Source organism: Budorcas taxicolor, chromosome 10, assembly GCF_023091745.1.
Source record: "Budorcas taxicolor isolate Tak-1 chromosome 10, Takin1.1, whole genome shotgun sequence".
NCBI classification, from domain to species: domain Eukaryota; kingdom Metazoa; phylum Chordata; class Mammalia; order Artiodactyla; family Bovidae; genus Budorcas; species Budorcas taxicolor.
The window spans coordinates 36,020,807-36,042,676 of record NC_068919.1 but is presented as its reverse complement, the minus strand read 5'-3'; the positions used below and the strand labels follow the sequence as shown (position 1 = coordinate 36,042,676).

Here is a 21,870-nt window from a genome sequence, read left to right as displayed (position 1 = left end):
AAGCTCTCATAATAAACATTATGAAGTAAGAAATCAAGCCTGTCTGGGTCTCTTCTTTTTTCCCCCTTTCCTGTGGGATTTTATGAAAATAACAATAAAATGCCAATTTAAAAATCAAGATCTTGCAAGGGTACCCACTTTCACTGCTACTATTCAACGTAGTTCTGGAAGTTTTGGCCACAGCAATCAGAGCAGAAAAAGAAAGAAAAGGAATCCAAATTGGAAAAGAAGAAGTAAAACTCACTGTTTACAGATGACATGATCCTCTACATAGAAAACCCTAAAGACTCCACCGGAAAATTACTAGAGCTAATCAATAAATATAGTAAAGTTGCAGGATATAAAATCAACACACAGAAATCCCTTGCATTCTTATACACTAATAATGAGAAAGTAGAAAAAGAAATTAAGGAAACAATTCCATTCACCATTGCAACAAAAAGAATAAAATACTTAGGAATATATCTACCTGAAGAAACTAAAGACCTATATATAGAAAACTATAAAACACTGATGAAAGAAATCAAAGAGGACAGTAATAGATGGAGAAATATACCATGTTCATGGATCGGAAGAATCAATATAGTGAAAATGAGTATACTGCTGGTGACGGAATGAAACACCAACACTGCAGAGTGGTTTGAATCTTTTTACTTTAACTCCTTCCTTCTTACAGCTGCTTTATTTTATATCCCTTGCACAACAACCTACAGGGCAAGTTGCCAAGCACTATGATTCAGAGACTATACAGTGCGCAGGCACAGGGCGAGATAACCTTTACCTTGACTTATTTACTGCAGCTAAGACTTTGTTTTGGGGAACTTTCTTATCAACTTAGAATCCGTTTTGTTCCTGGGTCTGTTCCTTTTGAGGAATCAGAGAAACATCCTTGTGTGCGAGAAATGTTCTTTTCCCACAGGAACAAACAGGATTCTTAGCTGAACGTCTCGTTTGCAAGAATGTTCAGCCCTGGTTGAGAGTCTCGTTTGCAAGCACTTCTCAACCTTCCTTAAACCTAGTTCCCTACATACTACCCAAAGCAATCTACAAATTCAATGCAATCTCTATCAAGCTACCAGCAATATTTTTCACAGAACTACAACAAATAATTTCAAGATTTGTATGGAAATACAAAAAACCTCGAGTAGCCAAAGCAATCTTAAGAAAGAAGAATGGAACTGGAGGAATCAACTTGCCTGACTTCAGGCTCTACTACAAAGCCACAGTCATCAAGACAGTATGGTACTGGCACAAAGACAGAAATATAGATCAATGGCACAAAATAGAAAGCCCAGAGATAAATCCACACACATATGGACACCTTATCTTTGACAAAGGAGGCAAGAATATACAATGGAGTAAAGACAATCTCTTTAACAAGTGGTGCTGGGAAAACTGGTCAACCACTTGTAACAGAATGAAACTAGATCACTTTCTAACACCACACACACAAATAAACTCAAAATGGATTAAAGATCTAAATGTAAGACCAGAAACTATAAAACTCCTAGAGGAGAACATAGGCAAAACACTCTCAGACATAAATCACAGCAGGATCCTCTATGAACCACCCCCCAGAATTCTGGAAATAAAAGCAAAAATAAACAAATGGGATCTAATTAAAAGCTTCTGCACAACAAAGGAAAATATAAGCAAGGTGAAAAGACAGCCTTCAGAATGGGAGAAAATAATAGCAAATGAAGCAACTGACAAACAACTAATCTCAAAAATATATAAGCAACTTATGCAGCTCAATTCCAGAAAAATAAACGACCCAATCAAAAAATGGGCCAAAGAACTAAATAGACATTTCTCCAAAGAAGACATACAGATGGCTAACAAACACATGAAAAGATGCTCAACATCACTCATTATTAGAGAAATACAAATCAAAACCACAATGAGGTACCACTTCACACCAATCAGAATGTCTGCGATCCAAAAGTCTACAAGCAATAAATGCTGGAGAGGGTGTGGAGAAAAGGGAACCCTCCTACACTGTTGGTGGGAATGCAAAGTAGTACAGCCACTATGGAGAACAGTGTGGAGATTCCTTAAAAAATTGCAAATAGAATTGCCTTATGACCCAGCAATCCCACTGCTGGGCAAACACACCGAGCAAACCATAATTGAAAGAGACACATGTACCCCAATGTTCATCGCAGCACTGTTTATAATAGCCAGGACATGGAAACAACCTAGATGTCCATCAGCAGATGAATGGATAAGAAAGCTGTGGTACATATACACAATGGAGTATTACTCAGCCATTAAAAAGAATACATTTGAATCAGTTCTGATGAGATGGATGAAACTGGAGCCGATTATACAGAGTGAAGTAAGAAAGAAAAACACCAATACAGTATACTAACACATATGTATGGAATTTAGAAAGATGGCAATGATGACCCTGTATGCAAGACAGCAAAAGACACACAGATGTGTAGAGTGGACTTTTGGACTCAGAGGGAGAGGGAGTAGGTGGGATGATTTGGAGAATGGCATTGAAACATGTATACTATCATGTAAGAAACGAATCGCCAGTCTATGTCCGATGCAGGATACAGCATGCTTGGGGCTGGTGCACGGGGATGACCCAGAGAGATGTTATGGGGAGGGAGGTGGGAGGGGGGTTCATGTTTGGGAATGCATGTACACCTGTGGTGGATTCATGTCAATGTATGGCAAAACCAATACAGTATTGTAAAGTAAAATAAAGTAAAAATAAAAAAAGAAAAAAATCAAGATCTTGGTGGTCCATTAGTTAAAAACCCGCCTGCCAATGCAGGGAACATGGGTTTGATCTCTGGTCCAGGAAGATCCCACATGCTGTGGAGCATGAAACAGCCCATGTGCCAAAACTACTGAGCCCACGCGCTGCAACTACTGAAGCCTGAGCGTCACAACAAGAAGCCCTCACACCACTAGAGAGGAGCAGTGAAGACCCAGTGCAGCCATCAATAAATAATTTTTTAAATTAAAAAAACTATAGCTTCAAAGAAATTATTTTAAAAAGAATTGAAAAGACTAATCACATTAGTGACTAAGGAAAAAAAAAATCGGTGTAACACTGTCTTGATCTGTGTCGTCCAGTTCAACTAGTGTGTAGCTGCTGTATTGACAGCACGCATGGAGAACATCTCACCACAAGGTGTCAGTAGACACTGCAGCTCTAGCTGATCCAAACTGTTTCCCCTTCACTTCACATGTTAGGGCCTTGTGCCTCTTCCTGCAGCTGAGAATGACTGGGAGATGCATGGTGGGTGTGGAATTGGTGGGATTAAGGGACTGAGGGGTGTTTGAGAAGTGGAGAAGTGTGGGTCCACTTGGGCCAGCTCCAAAACAGCAGTCTGTTCTTTCTGTGTCCTCAAGAGCCATCTCTGGCCACCCTGAGTTCTCTCTGGAAATGAAAAACATCTGGGACTAGGAGGTTTGACTTTCTTGAGGCATGGGGCTGATGGCTTCCAGGATAGGGTGTGGTACAGCCTAGAAAACAATCTGTCAGGGGCCCTGGATGCTAGGCCTGGCTGACTCTGCCTCCAGCTAGCTCCGTGCCCCCTGCCCCCTTTGGTCTCCCCTGCTATGTACAGATCACCAAGAGGGTGGGACACCATTTCTGAGATCCCAGCATACGTTCTTGACCTCATGCTCCAGTTGAGCAGAAACAGGCACTCCCCTTTGGGACCTGGCCAGCAGCCATTCAGGAAGTTTCTGGTCTGTGCTTGCCTGTGGGTTTCATTTTGGAGTTGAATCACTTCATTTGGAATGTCATTTTTTCAGTCTCCAAGGTGGGCCACGGGAAAGAGTGGAGATGATTGGGTCTTGGTTGAGGAAAATGTGTCTCCCAACAACTCACTGCCCTAGAGATCCTTTCTTCCAGAAACAGTGCCTATCTTGGACACCTCGGTGGTTGTGGTCCACGGAAAGAGGGACATCACACACCATCTGCAGCCTCAGGCTCATGATGGTCAGAGGGGACTCTGACGCCTTTATCTCCAGTAGCTTAAGGACAAGCGGACCGGTTTTAGCCTGCCCTTATCCATACCACCTGGCCATATGCCTACTTCTGTCCCATCCAGGCATTTCCACTGATTTAGGAAGGGCACCTGGGCAGAAGCCACAGGGAGTCAGGAGTCTGAATTTCTCCAGGATGACGTTGAGCCCTCTTCACATTTGGACCAGGGCTTAATACAGTGCGCCTCAGGGTTTGAAGAACAAGTGAGGGAGACCTTGAGAGATTAGAAATACCTTTGAGTTCAGATGAAACACGACACCAGAGATTTCCAAGTTTCTGCTTAAGAGCTGTGGGGAAGGTGGGACTTGAAAGATGTTGGTTTTAGAGTTTTCTGGTAGCTTGGGGGAGACTAGGCCCCTAATGCAACACTTTCTGGCTGCTCTTCCCTGGACCACCTGTGTTGGCATCATCTCAAAGGCTTGTTGGAAATACAAACACCTGGATTCTATCCATACCCACTAAATCAAATCATCTGGGGCTAGGGCTCAGGTGTTTATTTTCCATAAGCAGCCCCCTGATAACCAGGGGCTGGGACTGGGAACCAGAGTGCCCGTTCTGCATCCTCTTGGAAAGGCTCTGAAGTCCCTCCTGACAGAGGAACCTGGGCTCCAGGCACTTCCTGAAGCATGTCAAACCCCACCTCCAGCCCCAGTTGAGAGTGCTCAGTGGAGCGGCCAGCTCCACCCTCCCCACCCCAGCTACCTGTCAGACCTGAGCCAGCAGCCAGTGTGGCCAGTGCAGGCAGGATTTCCTGCCAGGAATTGGGCTGCCTGGCCATGCTCTGGGCGCTCTGGCCCAGGTGGCTGACAAGCAAGGGGCTGCCCCTCCTGGGTGCGGTGCCTCTACAGAAGCGAGAGAAGAGGGGACCTCAGTGGAAGCAGTGGCTGGTAAAGTACCTGATCTTCCTTGGGGGTGTGGACAGGAGAAGTTCTGGGAGCCCAGTCCGCTGTGGGGACTGGGGCCAACCCCGGGAATGCATTTGGATCTGGGCCAGGACCAATTTGCTCCAGATTACCTGGCAGAGTTTAGAGAACCTGGCCAAACAATAATCTTGAAAATAATCCCACCTGGTTAGGAAGTGGAGGGCAAGGGGATGTGACATGTGCAGCTGGTTGGGTCAGCCTGGCTGTAGAGTTGGGGGGCTGGTGGTTGAGGGGGTGGTGAGAGCAAGGGGCTCGCTGGGGCCTGGAGGAGACAGTCTCACTCCTGGGAGGCTGCAGTCTGCTCTCCTGAGCCCAAGCTGCCCAAGTCTCCTTAGTGACTTGTCAGACCAGTACCCGCTGCATGACTCTAGGTTTCCCTTCACCTGCCCACCCCGTCTTGGGCCATCTTTTAGCCTTTGTCAGGAGCTGGCGGGTGCAGCTCTTAACAGTATTCTCTTTTGATGATCTCCTAAACACCTTACTCGAGGTTTCACTGCAGCTGTTCAGCTATAGCAGTGGTACTATAGTCAGGGGAGCTGCACGCTTGTGGTGCACAATAAACATAATTACTAAACATAATTAGTTAATGGATTAAGCACTTATGCTGGGCACTTTGTATGACTTCTCACTTAAAACTCATTATAACCCTGTGAGATTATTATCTTAACACTCACTTTAGAGACAGGGAAACTAAAGCACAGGGAAATAAAGTTACTTGCCCAAGGTCATTTAGCTATTTCAAGGTGCAGCTTCGATTTGATCCTGGCCCGACTGATTTCAAGGTCACATTCATCACCAATGTGCTCAGCTCCCAGTACTTCACCTGCTAAGGCCTCTTGGGTTCCTGGCGCAGGGACATCAGTGACCCTGGGCCAGGCTGCCTGACGCTCTGTGATGGGATGAGGGAAACCCAAGATGGGCCCCACAGCTGGCTTCCTGGAACTGAGTCTTTCTGTCCTTTCAGCGAGAGACCCACCCCTTCTATGACCTCCAGGTGAAGGTGCTGAGGGCCAAAAATATCCAGGGCACAGACCTGCGTGAGTGACCCCTAATGCCACGCTTTCTCCCTTCCTCTCCCTGGGGCCTCCCCAGAGCTCAACAGGGGCTGCTCAGAAGTACACATGTGTATTTAGAGTCTAGTGGATGGAGGTCTGTCTGGTGAGGGAGCCCAAGGGCCAGGCAGGTAGGAGCTGGAGGGGAGGGGAATATGCAGACCACTGACTCCTCCCTGAGTCTGGCACATGGAGCAGTGCCAGCCTGGGTCAGCGTGTGAGGCCCGCTGCTGCCAGACGTCACTGTCTGCTCTCTAGGGGTTTCCATTGCAAGGCTCACACTGGGCAGGAGCTTGGAGCTCGTTCTCTGGATCAGGCCCTTTCTGGAAATAACCCCGTGGGCTGTGCTGTCACATAATCTCTTCAACTGGTCACCACAGAACCTCCATCCTGTTGAATGGGAGGAGTCTCCCTGGTGGAGATGGACTCTAAGTCGAAGACATGGTCTCTTGCCTTATCCCCACCCCAGCCTGCTCCATGGGCAGCCTCCCCTCCCCTCTCTGCCCTTCCTACCCAGCCCCAGCTTCCTCCAGGCAACCTTTCCAGCCATGAGCTAGAGGCTGAGGACCCCTGTCCATCCTACCTACAGTGTCCAAAGCTGACTGCTATGTGCAACTGTGGCTGCCCTCAGCATCCCCCAGCCCCGCCCGGACCAGGGTGGTGGCCAACTGCAGTGACCCCGAGTGGAACGAGACCTTCCACTACCGGATCCATGGTGCCGTGAAGGTGAGGGCTGGGCTGCGGAGGGGAGGTCTCCTCCCAGATGCTTGCCCTCTGCCCGGTCTCAGGTCCCCCCTTTCGACACTGTCTCCAGAATGTCCTGGAGCTCACCCTCTATGACAAGGACATCCTGGACAATGACCAGCTCGCTTTGCTGCTTTTTGATCTGAGGAGCCTCAAGCCAGGCCAACCACACAGACACACCTTCCCCATCAGCCAGCAGGTGAGCCACCCCACCTGGGCAGTGGGCTCAGCCCGAGGAGACGAGGCGCTGGGCACAGAGGTCTCCAGGTCAGCATGGGCCAGGCCTCCAAGACAAACCTCCTCCCTCCTGCAGCCCTGGAAGGAGTGCAAACACTCCTTCCCTGAGTGAAGCCGGCACATGGGCTCCTCGGGGGCACAGACTCTGTGTGTCTCTGTCATTCATTAATCCTCCATGTCTAGAACATACCTGCCCACAGCCTTGAATGGAAGGAGCTCCTGGTGGTGATGCCACCACCCCGTCCTGGGCCCATGAGCAGCCACGACAGCGGTCTCCCTTCTAGTCCCTGGAGCTGAGTAGGATCGGGGGTAGGGGGAAGGTCCTGAAACTCTAGGAGTACTTGAAAAACTGGTGCTCCCTTGCTCCCTCCATGTAGGAGTCACACGAGCTGCAGGTGGAATTTGTTTTGGAGAAGAGGTGAGTTCCAGTGGAGCCCATACCCTCCCATTTACGCTGAGACCCTCCCAGCTCCCAATCACTAGGTCCTGAGCTGACCTGGCCTGAGAGGGGAGGTCCTGATCCTGACACCCACCCCTACCCCTCAAACCTGCCCTGTTCCCCAAGTGCTTCAACTGCTTTGGTTACATTATTATAATAACAGCCATCTTGAGGGATTCATGTGTCCCTTGCAGCCAGGTGCCCGCACCTGAAGTCATCACTAATGGGGTCCTGGTGGTGAGTAGGGGAGACCAGTTGGGGGATCTTCAGGGCTTGGGGGGGGGGGATTTGAGGAGTCCACAACTGAGCCCACTTGCCTGAAGGGCACTCAAGAGGAGACATGCGGGGGAGGCATCTCCAGGGACAAGGGGGCACCTTGCCTCCACCTGAGGGAATAGCCCAGAAGCCAGCCTTCCCTCCTGGGCACAGCACTCTGCTCACTCAGGCCCCTGGCTTCTGAGACTGCCAAGGAGCCACTGGCTGGGGCCCCTCCTCTCCTCCCGCTTTCCTTCCAGGGGCCACTGCCTCTGAGTCCTGGGAAGGGGCTGTGACAGAAGACCCCTGCTCATAAGGCACAGGCCCTGGGAAGGATGTCAGCTCAACCTTTCCCCAGAGAGCCCTCCCTCCCTCTCTCCTGGTTCAGGCCCTGTTCAGGGCCCCATGGATGCTCTGGCTCCCACAGCCCTCTGCTTTCCTCAGGCTCAGCCATGTTTGAGAATCCAGGGCACCCTCAGGGGCGATGGGACAGCCCCACATCTAGAGCACGGTGAGTCTGGCCAGGGGCCTGGGGTCTTGCCTTCTCTCCTTGGAGGTTGGAGGCTGCTGGTTTCAGGAAGATGGGTCTTAGGCAGAAAATCTTTAATCTTTCATTGCTTAAAGCTGACCAAGGATGAAATGGATTGCCTCTGAAAGTAGTGAATCTCTGGAAATATTCAAGCACAGTGGCTGTATCAGTTCAACTACTGATGTACAAAAAATACCCACAAAATCTCAGTGGCAGACGCATCTGGAGGTCAGCTGGGGCAGGGCTGATCTAGGCTGGGCTTGGTGGGGTGACCTGGCTCGGCTCCCATGTCCCTTGTCTACCTTCTGTGACCAGTGGACAACCCCGGGCATGTCCTGAAGACATCTGCAGAGGTGCAAGAGAGCAAGTCCGGATGAGCAAGAGCTTTTCAAGACTTTGGTTACATCACAGCCACTCACCAACATTTTGTTAGCCAAAACAAGCACAAGGCTGACTCTAAGTTGGAGGGCGAGGAATACAGAGGCTTCTTTAGTGGGAGGAATTGAGGTCACGTGGCAAAAAGTGAGCCCTCCAGAAGTGAAGAACCGGGGCCGTTGTGGTCTGTCACGGAAGGCAGGCACTCAGGAGGGGGCCCAGGTGTGGGAGTGGAGCGGAGGCTGTGTGGCAGCTGAGGTCACTCCCACACTGGGAGTCTGGGCCTCTGGGCCAAGTGCTGCCCAGGCAACACTGGGCACTTTCTATGAGTCAGGCACTGGGCTAAGCATTTTATAGTGTTTTATTTTTGAATCCTCAGAACAACCTTGTAAAATAGGTACAGTCATTCCTGTCTTTTAACTCAGGAGACAGAGGCTCAAAGAAGCTTCCTTAAAGTCACACAGTCAATAAGTGATGGAGCAGACCCGGGCCCAGGACCTGTTTGCTACCCCCACCACAGCTTTTATTGTTTCTTTCTGTGAATAGTCCATATTAGTCTCAGCCTGAAAGCTGTGGTGTGAATAGAAATATCACTTATTTTTAAATTTCCTTCCAGCCCTGCTCATGCTGTCTCAGGCCTCATTTGGTGCCAAAGAAGGCATATAGGGAAAGGGATTCCATCTGGACCTCTGCTCTTGAGTGTTTGGATCTGGGGCTCTTTTGTGGGTCTGTCTGGTCCCCTCTTTATGGGTGTCATTTGTAGCTCTTTCTGTCTGGGGTCTTGCTTGCTCTCCAGAAAGCTGCAGAGTCAAGGGCAGGCCCTGCTGCTCCTGGGCCCCCAGGCCTCTCCCTGCCTCCTCCCAGGCTGGCCTCACCCAGGCAGGGCCAGCTCTCCTCTGCTTCCCCAATCCTGTCTGCTTTGTGCCATGAACCCACGTCCTACTTCTACCTCCCCTGCAAACCCTCTCTGTTCTCACAAGGTCTTATGCTTCGGAAACAATGTGCAGCTTATTTGCTTTTTCTCTGGCCACAAACCTGCCCCAAGGCCCTCAGCATAGGGCTTGAATAGGGCAACAGAGGGGAAAGTACCTGTTGAAAACTGGTAATTAATGTAATAATTAATATAGGATCATTATAATATGAGGAGAAGGCAATGGCAATCCACTCCAGTATTCTTGCCCGGAGAATCCCAGGGACGGTAGAACCTGGTGGGCTGTCGTCTATGCGGTCGCACAGAGTCGGATACGACTGAAGCAACTTAGCAGCAGCAGCGTTATAATATGATCCCATATATATATTTAAAAAATACACGTTTTATACCAGGCTTCCAAGGTGGCACTGGAAAGAACTCACCTGCCAATGCAGGACACAAAGAGACCTGGGCTCCATCCCTGGGTCAGGAGGATTCCTCAGAGGAGGAATTGGCAACCCACTCCAGTATTCTTTCCTGGAGAATTCCGTGGAGAGAGGAATCTGGTGGGCTATAGTCCATGAGGTTGCAAAAGAGTCGGACACAACTGAAGTAACTTAGCATGCACTCATGTTGTATACTTAATACAATAATCTCAAAATCATCAGCCCCATAAGCCCTGAGCAGGAGCTCTTCGCTCAACAACAGCCCCCAGTTCTGACCAGGACAGGTTATAGGACCCTGAGTGTCTTTTGTGATACCTTGTCTGTGGGACACGGTGTCAGAGACTGAGCAAGGTGACGAGCTGACATTTCCAAGGGGAAGAAAAGGGGAGTTGCTGCTGGGGTGCCGCCATCGTGAGCCACACACACCCCACCCTCACCCTCTCGCCTGGCACTCCCCTGGGCCCTCTGCTCTCAGGTCCTAGGCAGATTCAGCTGGCAGTGCCCGGAGCCTACGAGAAGCCCCAGCTCTTGCCCTTGCAGCCTCCCACGGAGACGGGCGTCCCAGCCATGTTCACCTTCCACGTGAATCCAGTACTCAGCTCCAGGCTGGAGGTGGGCCTAGGAAAGAAGCTCATGGTCCAGGTGAGTGACGTGGCCTGGGAAGGAGTGAATGACAAAGTCAGTCCAGTCTGGATGAGGCCCCTTTCCCTCCACTCTGAGTGTTTTCTTCTCTGCAGGGTGACCCGAGGGTCAAGGAGGAGACCCAGACCAGCAAGCCTGGCATCCTGCTCTCATCTCTGGCCCTAGGCCAGGAGGAGCAGTGTGTCGTGGCCCTGGGGGAGGTAAGGCCCTGTCCAGGTGCCTGAGGGATCCCTGCCTGCTCTGTCACCACCAAAAAGGGTCAGGGGGAGGAGGTCAAGATAAAGCCAGCCTGGGGCTCAGTCATAGTGTCCACATCCAGGCCACAGTTACCAGAACAACCAGTGGTGTGAGTCCCACTCAGTGCTCTGGTGATGGCTGTTGTCTCTTCCAGGGCCAGGAGGTGGCCATGAGTGTGAAAGCAGAGATGAGGTGAGGCAGTGGGGGGCTATTCTGCTGACTCAGCTCAGCTGGGGGTTGGGGGTGTCTGGTTCCCGGGTGATCTTCCTGGGGGGTTCCCTGGAGTGTATATCTGTCTGCTCCTGTGAAAATGGGTTTGCTGGAGGCTCTCCTCCACTGAACCATCACCCAGTACCCCACCCCTGACCTCATCTGAGGCAGCTCTGGGGACCTTGACCTGCGTCTTGGCTTCGACCTCTGTGATGGGGAGAAGAAGTTTCTGGAGAAGAGGAAGCGGCTCGTGTCCAAGGCCCTTCAGCAGGCTTTGGGGTTGAGCCACGCTCCCGATAGTAGCCAGGTATGGAATGAAGGAGCTGGGCCCCAGAGTGGCTGGGACCAATTCCAACTTCTTCCTTGAGAGGACTGACTGTGTGGCTAGGAGGTGACAGGAAGCGTTGAGGAAGCGTGAGGACCACCGGAGGAAGGCAGCCAGCCTGTTTGGCTGAGTTGATGGGCATGCTCGGGAGAGTCAGGACCCCATACATAATGAGGGCTGAGCAGCCTCAGCTGAGGGGGCTCTATTAGTCTGCTCCGACTGCTATAACAGAACACACACTGGTAGCTCAAAAAATGGACATTTATTATCTAGCCTGGAGGCTGGAAGTTCCAGATCAAGGAGCCATCAGTGTTGGCATCTGATGAGGCTGCTCTTGCTGACTGTAGATGGCCACCTTCTGGCTGGGACCTCACATGGCCTTTCCCCTGCGCATGTGCAAGGGTTTGGGGGAGTCTGTTTCTCTTCCTCTTCTTACAAGGACACCAGTCCTATGGGATGAAGGTACCCTTAGCACCTCACATAGTCTATATCACCTCCTTATTGGGCCTCCCGCCCATCTCTGTGGGAGGCTGCAAGGGCAAGGACATGATGCAGTCTATAACAGTAGACAAAGAGATTTGGAAGTGGAGGCTCCATGGGAGCCTGTGTTTGGGAGGCAGGGGGAAAGGCAGTGCTGAGGGGGAGACCTGGGGAAAATCAGGAATGAGCAGTGGCTTCCTCCTGTGCCCAGCGCTGACAAGCTGAGCAAGCCTAGACTTCTGGTTTGGTAATGCCTGCCCTGCACCTGGTCTCCATTCTGTGGGCAGAGGGTAGAAAGCGCACAGGCCTGCCAACAGGCCCTCTGCCTCCTCCAGCCCTCTGAAGGCACAGTGACCTTGTTGGGATGTGGCCCCAGAGCATTTCTTTCAAGACAGGAGAAGAAAGGAAAAACAGGCAAAGGAACCAGAAGCCTGGGGTGGAATGAACCAGACCTTCCTGGAAAATTTGAGGAGCCAAAAAGTTTCTAGTTTGATCCCACCAGGCCCCTTTGATCCTAAAAAGACATTTGGGCACCTCTTGTGTCTGGGGCAGGTCCAAGCTGCATGCTGGCCTTTGTCACTTCAGTTCTTGTTTTCAGCTGGGGGTAACTTCATGTCCCACCCATCTAGGGGACATTTGTCATCACCACTGGGGGAGGGGAGGGGGTGCTACTGGCGTCTGCTGGGTAACAGCCAGAAATGTTGCTCAACGTCCTATAACACAGAGAATAAGTTCCTTACAACAAAGAATGATCTGGTCCAAAATTACCAACAGTGCCAAGGTTGAGAAACCTTGATTTTGCTGTTTTGAGCAAATCCAATATACCTCCCAAGTACATACTTTCCTGGTATAATGTTAAGAGCCATCTCTGAGGCTCTACTGCCTCAGTTTGATAGCCTAGAACTTACTATTGGTATGATTGTGGACACAGTATCTAAACATCCTGAGCCTCAGTTTCCTCATCTGTAAAGTGGGGATGCCATTGGGTTGCTTTGAAGATTCGGTGAGATAACACAAGACTTTTAGACCAGTGTCTGATATGCTAAGCAGTAACAGATGAGCAATAGTGGGAATAGATGGTATCATGACTATCATTGTGCCCAGGTGCCTGTGGTGGCCGTGCTGGGTTCAGGAGGTGGGACCCGAGCCATGTCGTCTTTGTATGGCAGCCTGGCTGGGCTACAGGAGCTCGGCCTCTTGGACACTGTGACCTACCTGAGCGGGGTCTCCGGGTCCACCTGGTAAGTGAGGTAGGGGCAGGACAAAATAAAGGAGAGCTCTGAAGGGGCAGGGGCATGACCTGGTGATCTGGTGAGGAGGAGCAGAAAGGGACAGGGTCCACAGGGCCCTCTGAGTGGGTGGTGCAGGTCAGTGCAAGGGATGGGGGAGGAGGGTGACTCACAGACACCTGCATCTCTCTATCCCCTTGCTCTGCCTCCCTGTCCCTAATTCCCTCCATACCCAGGTGCATCTCCACACTCTACAAGGACCCAGCCTGGTCCCAGGTGGCCTTGCAGGGCGCTATTGAGCGTGCCCAGGCTCGGGTGTGCAGCAGTAAGATGGGGGCAATGTCCACGGAGCGCCTGCATTACTACGCCCAGGAACTGGGAATCCGGGAAAGCAGTGGCCACAGCACTTCCCTCATTGACCTCTGGGGCCTTCTTATTGAATATTTCTTGTACCAGGAGGTAAGAGATGAGTAGGTAATAAATAAACGTGGCTCCTGTCCACCTTACCCCATCAGCGCTTGGTTCCACTAAAGCTTTCCAAAAAGTTGGTGCCTAGGCCTCACTTCCAGAGATGCTGGTTTTGGTTGGTGAGTTGTCAAGCCCTAATTCAGATCTGCTTTGAAAGTGTCCCAAATGATTCCAACCTGCTGTTGAGGAAGAATGCCACTCCAGCCCACTGGCCAAACAGGCATGGTGCACATCACCTGGTGATTTCTCCTGGAACTACAGGCCCCGCAGACACTAGGAAATGAGATGAGAGCTGACTGAAGTTCTTAGGATCCTGGGGACCTATGGGTCCTGGCCCACTGCTGTGTGGCTGTTAGTCGTGAAAGTGATATCTTGTTTCTAAGAAAAGAATACACGTTTTCTAGTGATTTACTTTTTAAAAGAAAATAGAGTGGATTTTCAGTTGTTCCTTTAAAAATGTCGCTTGACCCCCTTGGGTTCTGATATGCTTTCTTAAATGGGAAGAAGGGGGAGGATGTTCCCAAAGGCCCTGGAACTGCACAAAGCCCACAGTGGCCTCCGCTCTGCTGCAGCCCAAAGCTTGTCCTTTCCAGAGTTGTCTCTATATTACAGCCCTTAGTCTTGGAGGCACACCATACTGCGCAGGGTGGCATGGGGCTGTGGGAAGGGAACTCCCAAAAGGCCAAGTGGTCTCCCTTTTTTCTTGACCAGGAAAATCCTGCCAAGCTGTCTGACCAGAAGGAGGCAGTCAGCCAGGGCCAGAACCCTTACCCTATCTACGCCAGCGTCAACGTCCGCAGCAACGTCAGTGGGGAGGACTTTGCAGGTGCCAGGGTGTGGGGACCTAGGGAGCAGGTAGAGGCAATGGTGGGGGTGGGTGCAAGAGGCCAGGGTTCTCAGTGTACAGGTGGGTGCCTTGGAGCAGCACAGTGGGCCTGCTGCACCCTACTCTGGACAAGGCAAAGATTCCTGCTCAGGCACAAGGGTGGTGGGGAACCATGGGCTCCTAGTCAGAAGCCCCTGGTGACATTCCCTTCACTTTGGCTCCCAGAGTGGTGCGAGTTCACCCCCCATGAGGTCGGCTTCCCCAAGTATGGCGCATATGTTCCCACCGAGCTCTTTGGCTCAGACTTCTTCATGGGGCGCCTGCTGCAGCTCCGGCCCGAGTCCCGGATCTGCTACCTGCAGGGTACGTCTAGGTGGGAGGGCTGAGGACAGGGCAGGCTCTGTGAAGTGGGTGGAGGGGTTGTAAGGGCCTGGGGCCTTGCCTTTCTCCCTAGGTATGTGGGGCAGCGCCTTTGCAGCCAGCCTGGATGAGATCTTCCTGAAGACCTCTGGCCGGGGCCTCAGCTTCCTAGACTGGCGCAAAGACAGTGTGAACATCACAGGTGAGAGCAGAGATCCCCCAACCAAACCCACCCCAGCCCTCAATACCTCTTTCCAGCAACAGGACCCTGCAGAGGCCTAAGGAATGAGGGAGAAGGACTTGGATGTCCCATTCGGTTCAGAGAAGTACTGAGAAGATATCTTCTGGTTTAGGATCTCTGGATGCCCAGAGGTCTATGAAGAGGCTGGAGGATGGGGGGCCCATGTCAGAAAATGGAGTGGGAGCTGTGAGTGCTCTGTGATAAGCCTATGCCTTTAAAAGTTTCCATTTGAGCTTCAGTTAGATCAATTTGAGGCGACTGGGCAGCTGGCTGATCCTCTGCTCACACACCTCAGGGTTCCCCTTCAGCCCATTCCTTAAATGGCCCATGAGCTTCCTGCTACGTAGAATACCTTTCCCACATTTCTTCCCTGGGTGACTGTTGCCCTGTTCTAAAAGTTCAGCTCAGACATCATTTTGTCAGGAGGCATCTCTGTTCCACTCCGTCCCCCCAGGTTGATCAAGGGTCTGACTGCCAGGGTCCCGTAGAACTGTACGCGTATCCCATGTGGTCCTGACCTCAGGGCATTGTCACCATTATGACCTCTTTATGTGACTCTTCCCTGGTATGCTGTGAGCCCTGGACGGCCAGGGCAGGGCCTGTCCATCTCTGCAAATCCATGCCCAGCACAGTGGCCAGCATGACATATGGTAATTGCTCAGCAGGGTGAAATTCTAACTGGAAGTTGCATATGCAGCTTCAAGGGTAGGTGGTATTTAATACATGCTATGTCATAGGCAACTTTCAAAATGTGGGGACCATGAAAAAAAAGTCATTTAAGTTTGGGAAGCAGTGGTCAGAGGCGTGGGAGTTGGGGTTGGAGAAGAGGAGTGGTATGGGGAGATGAAGCAGGCTTCTATGAAGCACAAGGACCACTGGGCAAAGGAGGGCACCACTTCTCACTGTATTTCACCCTCCCATATCCACCTAGATGACTGCCAAGACCTCCAGCTTCACAAACCAGGGCGGCTGAGAACCAGGCTCTTCACCCCTCAGGGACCCTTCTATCAGGCTTTGCTGGACATATGCACTTCCCGGTTGACCTCAGCCGAGAACTCCAACTTCACCCGGGGCCTCTACCTGCACGAGGACTATGCGTCTGGCAGAGAGTTTGTGGCCTGGAAAGGTGGGTGCTGCTCTGGGCAGGGTCCCACCTACTGCCTGTGCCTCTGGCTCTCTGAGGCCAGTTCTGCCTTTTGACCATGATGGGGGTTAGTGTGGAGCTCCAGCTGCCCCAGGGGGCTGGCAGGGGAAGGACTGTGATGACTGTGCTGGGAGGCAGGGCTGGGAGCTGAGATGGGAGACCTTGTGGCTGTCAGAGACAGGAGGAGAGCTCTAGAAGAGAGGGTGAAGAGAAGAGGGGTGCTGCAAAGCGCAAGCATTTGTCTTTGTGCAGATTTGCATCCAGACGCCTTCCCCAACCAGCTCACTCCCATGAGGGACTGTCTATACTTGGTGGACGGAGGCTTTGCCATCAACTCCCCATTCCCGCTGAGCCTGCAGCCACAAAGAGCTGTGGACCTCATTCTGTCCTTCGACTATTCCCTGGATGCCCCTTTTGAGGTAAAGTGCAGGGCGGGTGGGGCATGGGTCTTTGCTACAGCATCCTGGCTGGGCATTGAGGGATCGCCCTTTAAGGAGGGCTTGGGTTCTGAGCTGTGGGTGAGCACCTTTGTGAACACTGTTAGCAGTTCTTGTCTCACCATCTGGAAGGTGATGGGGGAGAGTGAGAGTCAGGAGAGGCGGCCAAAGAGAGTCCTCAGGAGCCTTTATCCGAGTGAAGAGGAGACTGCCGCTCTGGCCCATGCTGTTTCTGATGGATTCCTTGCTCCTGTCTGGGCCTGGGTCTAGGTCTGCTGTCCCTTGGTTACAATGGTAACCACAGAGCCAGCAGGGCCCCCTCAAGGAGTCTTGGTCAGCGGCTCCCTCCAGCTGTGTGGGGTTTTGGAGGTGGGATCTGTCTGTGTTGCCTGAAGTCACTTGGCTGGTCGGGGGCAGAGCTGGCGTTGAAGCCTGGGCCTGTGTGAGTCCAGGGGGGCCTCAGGTAGGGTCAGAAGTGCACAAGTGAGCATCCCTACTCAGGTCTTACAGATGACAGAGAAGTACTGCCTGGACCGAGGCATCTCCTTCCCTAGGATTGAGGTGTCCCCAGAGGACATAAAGGAACCCCACGAGTGCTACCTGTTTGCCAAGGCTGAGGACCCAAGCTCACCCATCATACTGCACTTCCCCCTGGTCAACCGTACTTTCCGCACACACCTGGCCCCAGGTGAGGGGAGTCTGGGGTCTGGGTCTGGTGTACAGAGCCCTGCGCTGGTGAGGGGGTTGCTGTCCCCAGGACGATGTATGAAAGCCTTCCTCTTGGAGGCCCCGAGCTGGCCTCTGCTTCCTGGACTCAGCATACACATTGGTCCGGCTCCTCCCAGTGGGTGAGAGAGCTGAGATGGGGGCCCAAGCAGAACCCATGGAACCAGCTGGATGTCCTGGGGAGGTGGGCTTTTGGACTGGCAACTCCTAGTCACAGAGTACCCTAGCCCGGCCTCTCTCCATGTCCCATCACAGGTGTGGAGCAAAAAACGGCTGAGGAGAAGGCTGGTGGGGACTTTGTCATCAACGGGCCAGACACTCCCTATGGCATGATGAACTTCACCTATGAGCCCCAAGAGTTTGAGCAGCTGGTGGCCCTGAGTCGATACAATGTCCTGAACAATGTGGAGACTGTGCGGAAGGCCCTCCAGCTGGCTCTAGACCGGCGACAGACTGGGGGCAGGACTGGAGGCTGACCCAGGCTGGAGCTGGGGGACTGGGACAGAGGAGGGACCCTGGGCTCCAGACCAGGGCTTGGTAGGGGGAGGAGCAGCGGACCCTGCAGGGCTTCTGCTTCTCATCTCTTTGGAACCTGCACTGAGGTCCCCAGGCTCTGGGGATGTTCCTCCAGGGTGCAGCCTGGACTTTTGAGGGTCCCTTCTCCCCTGTGTTTCTGGGAGGAGGTAGTATGTCAGGGAGGGGATGTATGGCAGACATGAACAGTTCTCATCTGACACTGGAGTGTGTGGAGGGACTCAGGCAACCATCGGGGCCCAGGGCCCATGCCAAACACAGAAGGACTTCAGAGGGACCAGGTCTTCAGGCCCTCAAAGGTAGGGGTGCTGAGAGAGCTGAGTGCAGGTTACTGCCCTAAACTGACACCAGAAGCAAAGATGCATCCATCCAATCCACACTTCCTGCGAACAGCCCCAGCCCTGGCCATCCATCCCTCCACGCCCCACTGCATCTGGATGCTAAAGGCATCCAGAATAAAGGGGGACCACATCGGTTGCCCATCTGGGTCACTCACTCCAGGGTCCTGCCTGTTAATTCCTCTTCACCTCTGGCCTCCTCTGCCTGCCTCATGGCTCCCCACCCTTCTGTGCTCAGCCTCCTGAAGGCTGCGGGGTGATCTCCCCTCCTGGCTGGGCTCCAGCTGGAGGTTCCCCATGCTAATTCCCCATCTTTGCTCTTTAAACTTGGGTCACATCCTCTTGTCAGGTGTACAGCTGCTACCTTGAGCAAATAGTCTCACCATTCCCAGAAGTTAAATGAATATGTCTAGAGGGCATATCCATTTATTGGGGCAGAGCAAACACGAACCTGCGTGTGTGTGTTTTCCCAGTGGCTCTGGCCTGTGAGCACCTGTCAGCTGCCAGGGATGGGCAGGGGTAGCGAACCTAGCTGGGAACTCAGAGCCTGGGTTCCCACCTTTTCACAGGTGTGTCCTGCCATCTGGGCCATCTACTTCCCTCTCCCTCTGCTTATCATTTCTTCTGACCCACAAGGAACCCTCCAAACATCCGAAGCCTCTCTAGCACTGGCAGAGTTCCGGTCTGTGGAGAGGAGATCCACAGTGACTGGGCTTGGTGTGGGGGTCTTCAGGCCCTCTCCCCCCGGCCAGGCCTCTGTGGCCTCTTTCTCCTCCCACTGCCCCACCCAGCGCTGAGCCACCTGGGGCCCTTCCATGGCCCAGCTGCCATACAGTAAGTCCCCGACACACGAACTTTCAAGTTACGAACTTTCAAAGATATGAAGGTGTGTTCCATCAGCATCAGGCCCTAGTGAAACTGCAGCTTGCCTTCCATCTCCTCGTGCTGACCATCCTTCTGCTCAGCTATCTCCCACCTCCTTTTCTTCATCCAGGCAGTAACTCTTTTTGCCTGTTCACTCAATGCCCACCCCTGTATGCCAGCTTTTGTCGTGTACTTCTTAAGATACTGTACTGTAAGATTAAAAAGGTTTTCTTTATGTTTATTATGCATTATTTGTGTGAAAAGTATTATAAACCTATTATAGTACAGTATTATATATAATTATTATATATAATTGTGTTAGGTGGATATCTTGGGCTAACTCTGTTGGATTCAACATACAAATTGGACTTACAAACATGCTCTTGGAGTGGAACTTCTTTGTACGTTGGGGACTTACTGTACTCACAGCTCATTCAACAATCCCCTGCTGCCAGGGCTGCTCACTTTGGCTGTTGACTCTGCCTAGATCTGTCTCTCTCTCTCCCCTTCTCTCTCTCCCTCAATCACACATGCACACATAGGCATGCTGTCCAGGGCCCAAGTCACTATTCCTCTTTTAATCAGGGGATCTATGTGACAAAGCCTCACCTGTCCTGACTCTGGGAAGAAGACCGTAATTCTGGTTTCCAACTGGGAGGAAGGTGTCTAGATCCCAGTGGGTGGCCCTAGCCTGGCCTGGGATCTGAGCCTCTAGCTGGATAGGAACCAGGAGGGCTGAGGGAGCTGGGCCTCCAAAGGGCCAGTGCTTTTTGCTGGTGTGGGGTGGGGCAGCTTGGGTCTCTCCTGCCTCCTCCCCAGGGCCCATTGCCCCTCAGATAGGCCATCTGCTTAGCTGGTGTTCACACACCTTTAATGACTTTCTCCTTTGACCTCCTGTCTTCCTTTTGGTTTTATCTTTCTTTTTGTCAGAGTACAAAATTGAATAGTTATATAGTGGAGGAGTTCATCTTTCGTGTCCTATCTTTTTGCCTTTTCATACTGTTCGTGGAGTTCTCAAGGCAAGCATACTGGAGTGGTTTGCCGCTCCCTTCTCCAGTGGACCACGTTTTGTCAGATCTCTCCCCCATGACCCGTCTGTCCTGGGTGGCCCTACAAGGCATGGCTCATAGTTTCACTGAGTTAGACAAAGCTGTGGTCCATGTGATCAGATTGGTTAGTTTTCTGTGAGTGCAGTTTTCAGTCTGTCTGCCCTTTGATGGAGAAGGATAAAAGGCTTATGGAAGCTTCTGAATGGGAGAGACTGACTAAGGGGGAAACTGGGTCTTGTTCTGACTGGTTCCAAATCGGGAAAGGAGTACATCAAGGCTGTATATTGTCACCCTGCTTATTTAACTTATATGCAGAGTACATCAAGAGAAATGCTGGACTGGATGAAGCACAAGCTAGAATAAAGATTGTGAGAAGAAATATCAATAACCTCAGATACGCAGATGACACCACCCTTATGGCAGAAAGCGAAGAAGAACTAAAGAGCCTCTTGATGAAAGTAAAAGAGGAGAGTAAAAAGTTGGCTTAAAGCTCAACATTCAGAAAACTAAGATCATGGCATCTGGTCCCATCATTTCATGGCAAATAGACAGGGAAACAGTGGAAACAGTGACAGACTTTATTTTTGGGGGCTCCAAAATCACTGCAGATGGTGACTGCAGCCATGAAATTGAAAGATGCTTGCTCCTTGGAAGAAAAGCTATGACCAACCTAGACCGCTTATTAAAAAGCAGAGACATTACTTTGCCAACAAAGGTCCATCTAGTCAAAGTTATGGTGTTTCCAGTGGTCATGTATGGATGTGAGAGTTGGACTATAAAGACAGCTCAGTGCTGAAGAATTGATACTTTTGAACTGTGGTGTTGGAGAAGACTCTTGAGGGTCCCTTGGACTGCAAGGATATCCAACCAGTCCATCCTAAAGGAAATCATCCCTGAATATTCATTGGAAGGACTGATGTTGAAGCTGAAATTCCAATACTTTGGCCACCTGATGCAAAGAACTGACTCATTTGAAAAGACTCTGATGCTGGGAAAGATTGAAGGTGGGAAGAGAAGGGGACGACAGAGGATGAGATGGTTGGATGGCATCACCGACTCAGTGGACATGAGTCTGGGTAAACTCCGGGAGTGGTGATGGACAGAGAGGCCTGGCGTGCTGCAGTCCATGGGGTTGCAAAGAGCTGGACACTACTGAGTGACTGAACTGAACTGAACTGAACTGATAGTGGAGGAACTGTGGAATATAAATCTTCTGAGTCCTGATATGTCTAGACTTGGCTTTTCTTGCCCTGACATAACAGTCTAGAGGAGGGAAGAATTCTTGGTTCAGACTTACATTTACTCAGATTTTTATTTTCCTTGTGTTGGGTATTGCTGCTGGGCAGCCTAATGTCAGATACATTCTCATCCCATTGTAGGTAATTTATCTTTACCTAACTTTTAGGGTTTTCTCTTTGTCTTTGATTTTCAAAAGTTTCACTATGATTTTTCTAAAGTTACAACTTGAAAAAATGAGTAAGCTCTTTCGATTTTGAGATTCATGTCTTTTTGAAGCTCTAAGAAATTACCTACCAATTTTATCAAAACACTACTCCTCTTCATTCTCTTTTTCTGGATTCCTATTAAATGGATACTGAAATGTATGAATGGATCCTCTGTATCCCTAAACTTCCTTTTACATACTCAATTTTTTCATTTGTGTGGCATTCTGGAACTTTTCTTTGCATGGTTTTTTGGTTCATAAATACATTCTCCACCTGTGGGCAGTCTGCTCCTCTATCCATCTTCTGGGGGATGGGTTTAACTTTTGACTGTCACATTTCCCTGCTTAAATTCCCAGATAAGATCTTATGAAACTACCCGTTTTCATTGCT

At 51.0% G+C, this 21,870-nt stretch overlaps 1 protein-coding gene across 1 annotated transcript; it reads left to right on the top strand.

Annotated features, from left to right (window-relative positions):
- Nucleotides 1–4,791: 4,791 nt before the first annotated feature.
- On the top strand, nucleotides 4,792–17,726 carry PLA2G4F (phospholipase A2 group IVF). The gene is made up of 20 exons (XM_052646415.1): nucleotides 4,792–4,902; nucleotides 5,903–5,975; nucleotides 6,580–6,716; nucleotides 6,805–6,933; nucleotides 7,349–7,389; nucleotides 7,605–7,647; nucleotides 8,110–8,176; nucleotides 10,401–10,567; nucleotides 10,663–10,767; nucleotides 10,959–10,996; nucleotides 11,186–11,321; nucleotides 12,924–13,060; nucleotides 13,285–13,507; nucleotides 14,228–14,342; nucleotides 14,568–14,705; nucleotides 14,797–14,904; nucleotides 15,875–16,069; nucleotides 16,340–16,506; nucleotides 17,026–17,212; nucleotides 17,506–17,726. Exons 1-20 carry the CDS (start codon nucleotides 4,792–4,794, stop codon nucleotides 17,724–17,726), a joined length of 2,538 nt encoding a protein of 845 aa, XP_052502375.1.
- Nucleotides 17,727–21,870: the final 4,144 nt, after the last annotated feature.

What these genes read in the sequence shown, in the direction of transcription:
- PLA2G4F (XM_052646415.1), top strand. Translation starts at nt 4,792, where the DNA reads ATGCTCTGGGCGCTCTGGCCCAGGTGGCTGACAAGCAAGGGGCTGCCC. An exon ending in TATCCAGGGCACAGACCTGC is followed by an intron (nt 5,976 to 6,579) that starts GTGAGTGACCCC and finishes TCCTACCTACAG; the next exon opens with TGTCCAAAGCTGACTGCTAT. An exon ending in CCCTGGATGCCCCTTTTGAG is followed by an intron (nt 16,507 to 17,025) that starts GTAAAGTGCAGG and finishes ATCCCTACTCAG; the next exon opens with GTCTTACAGATGACAGAGAA.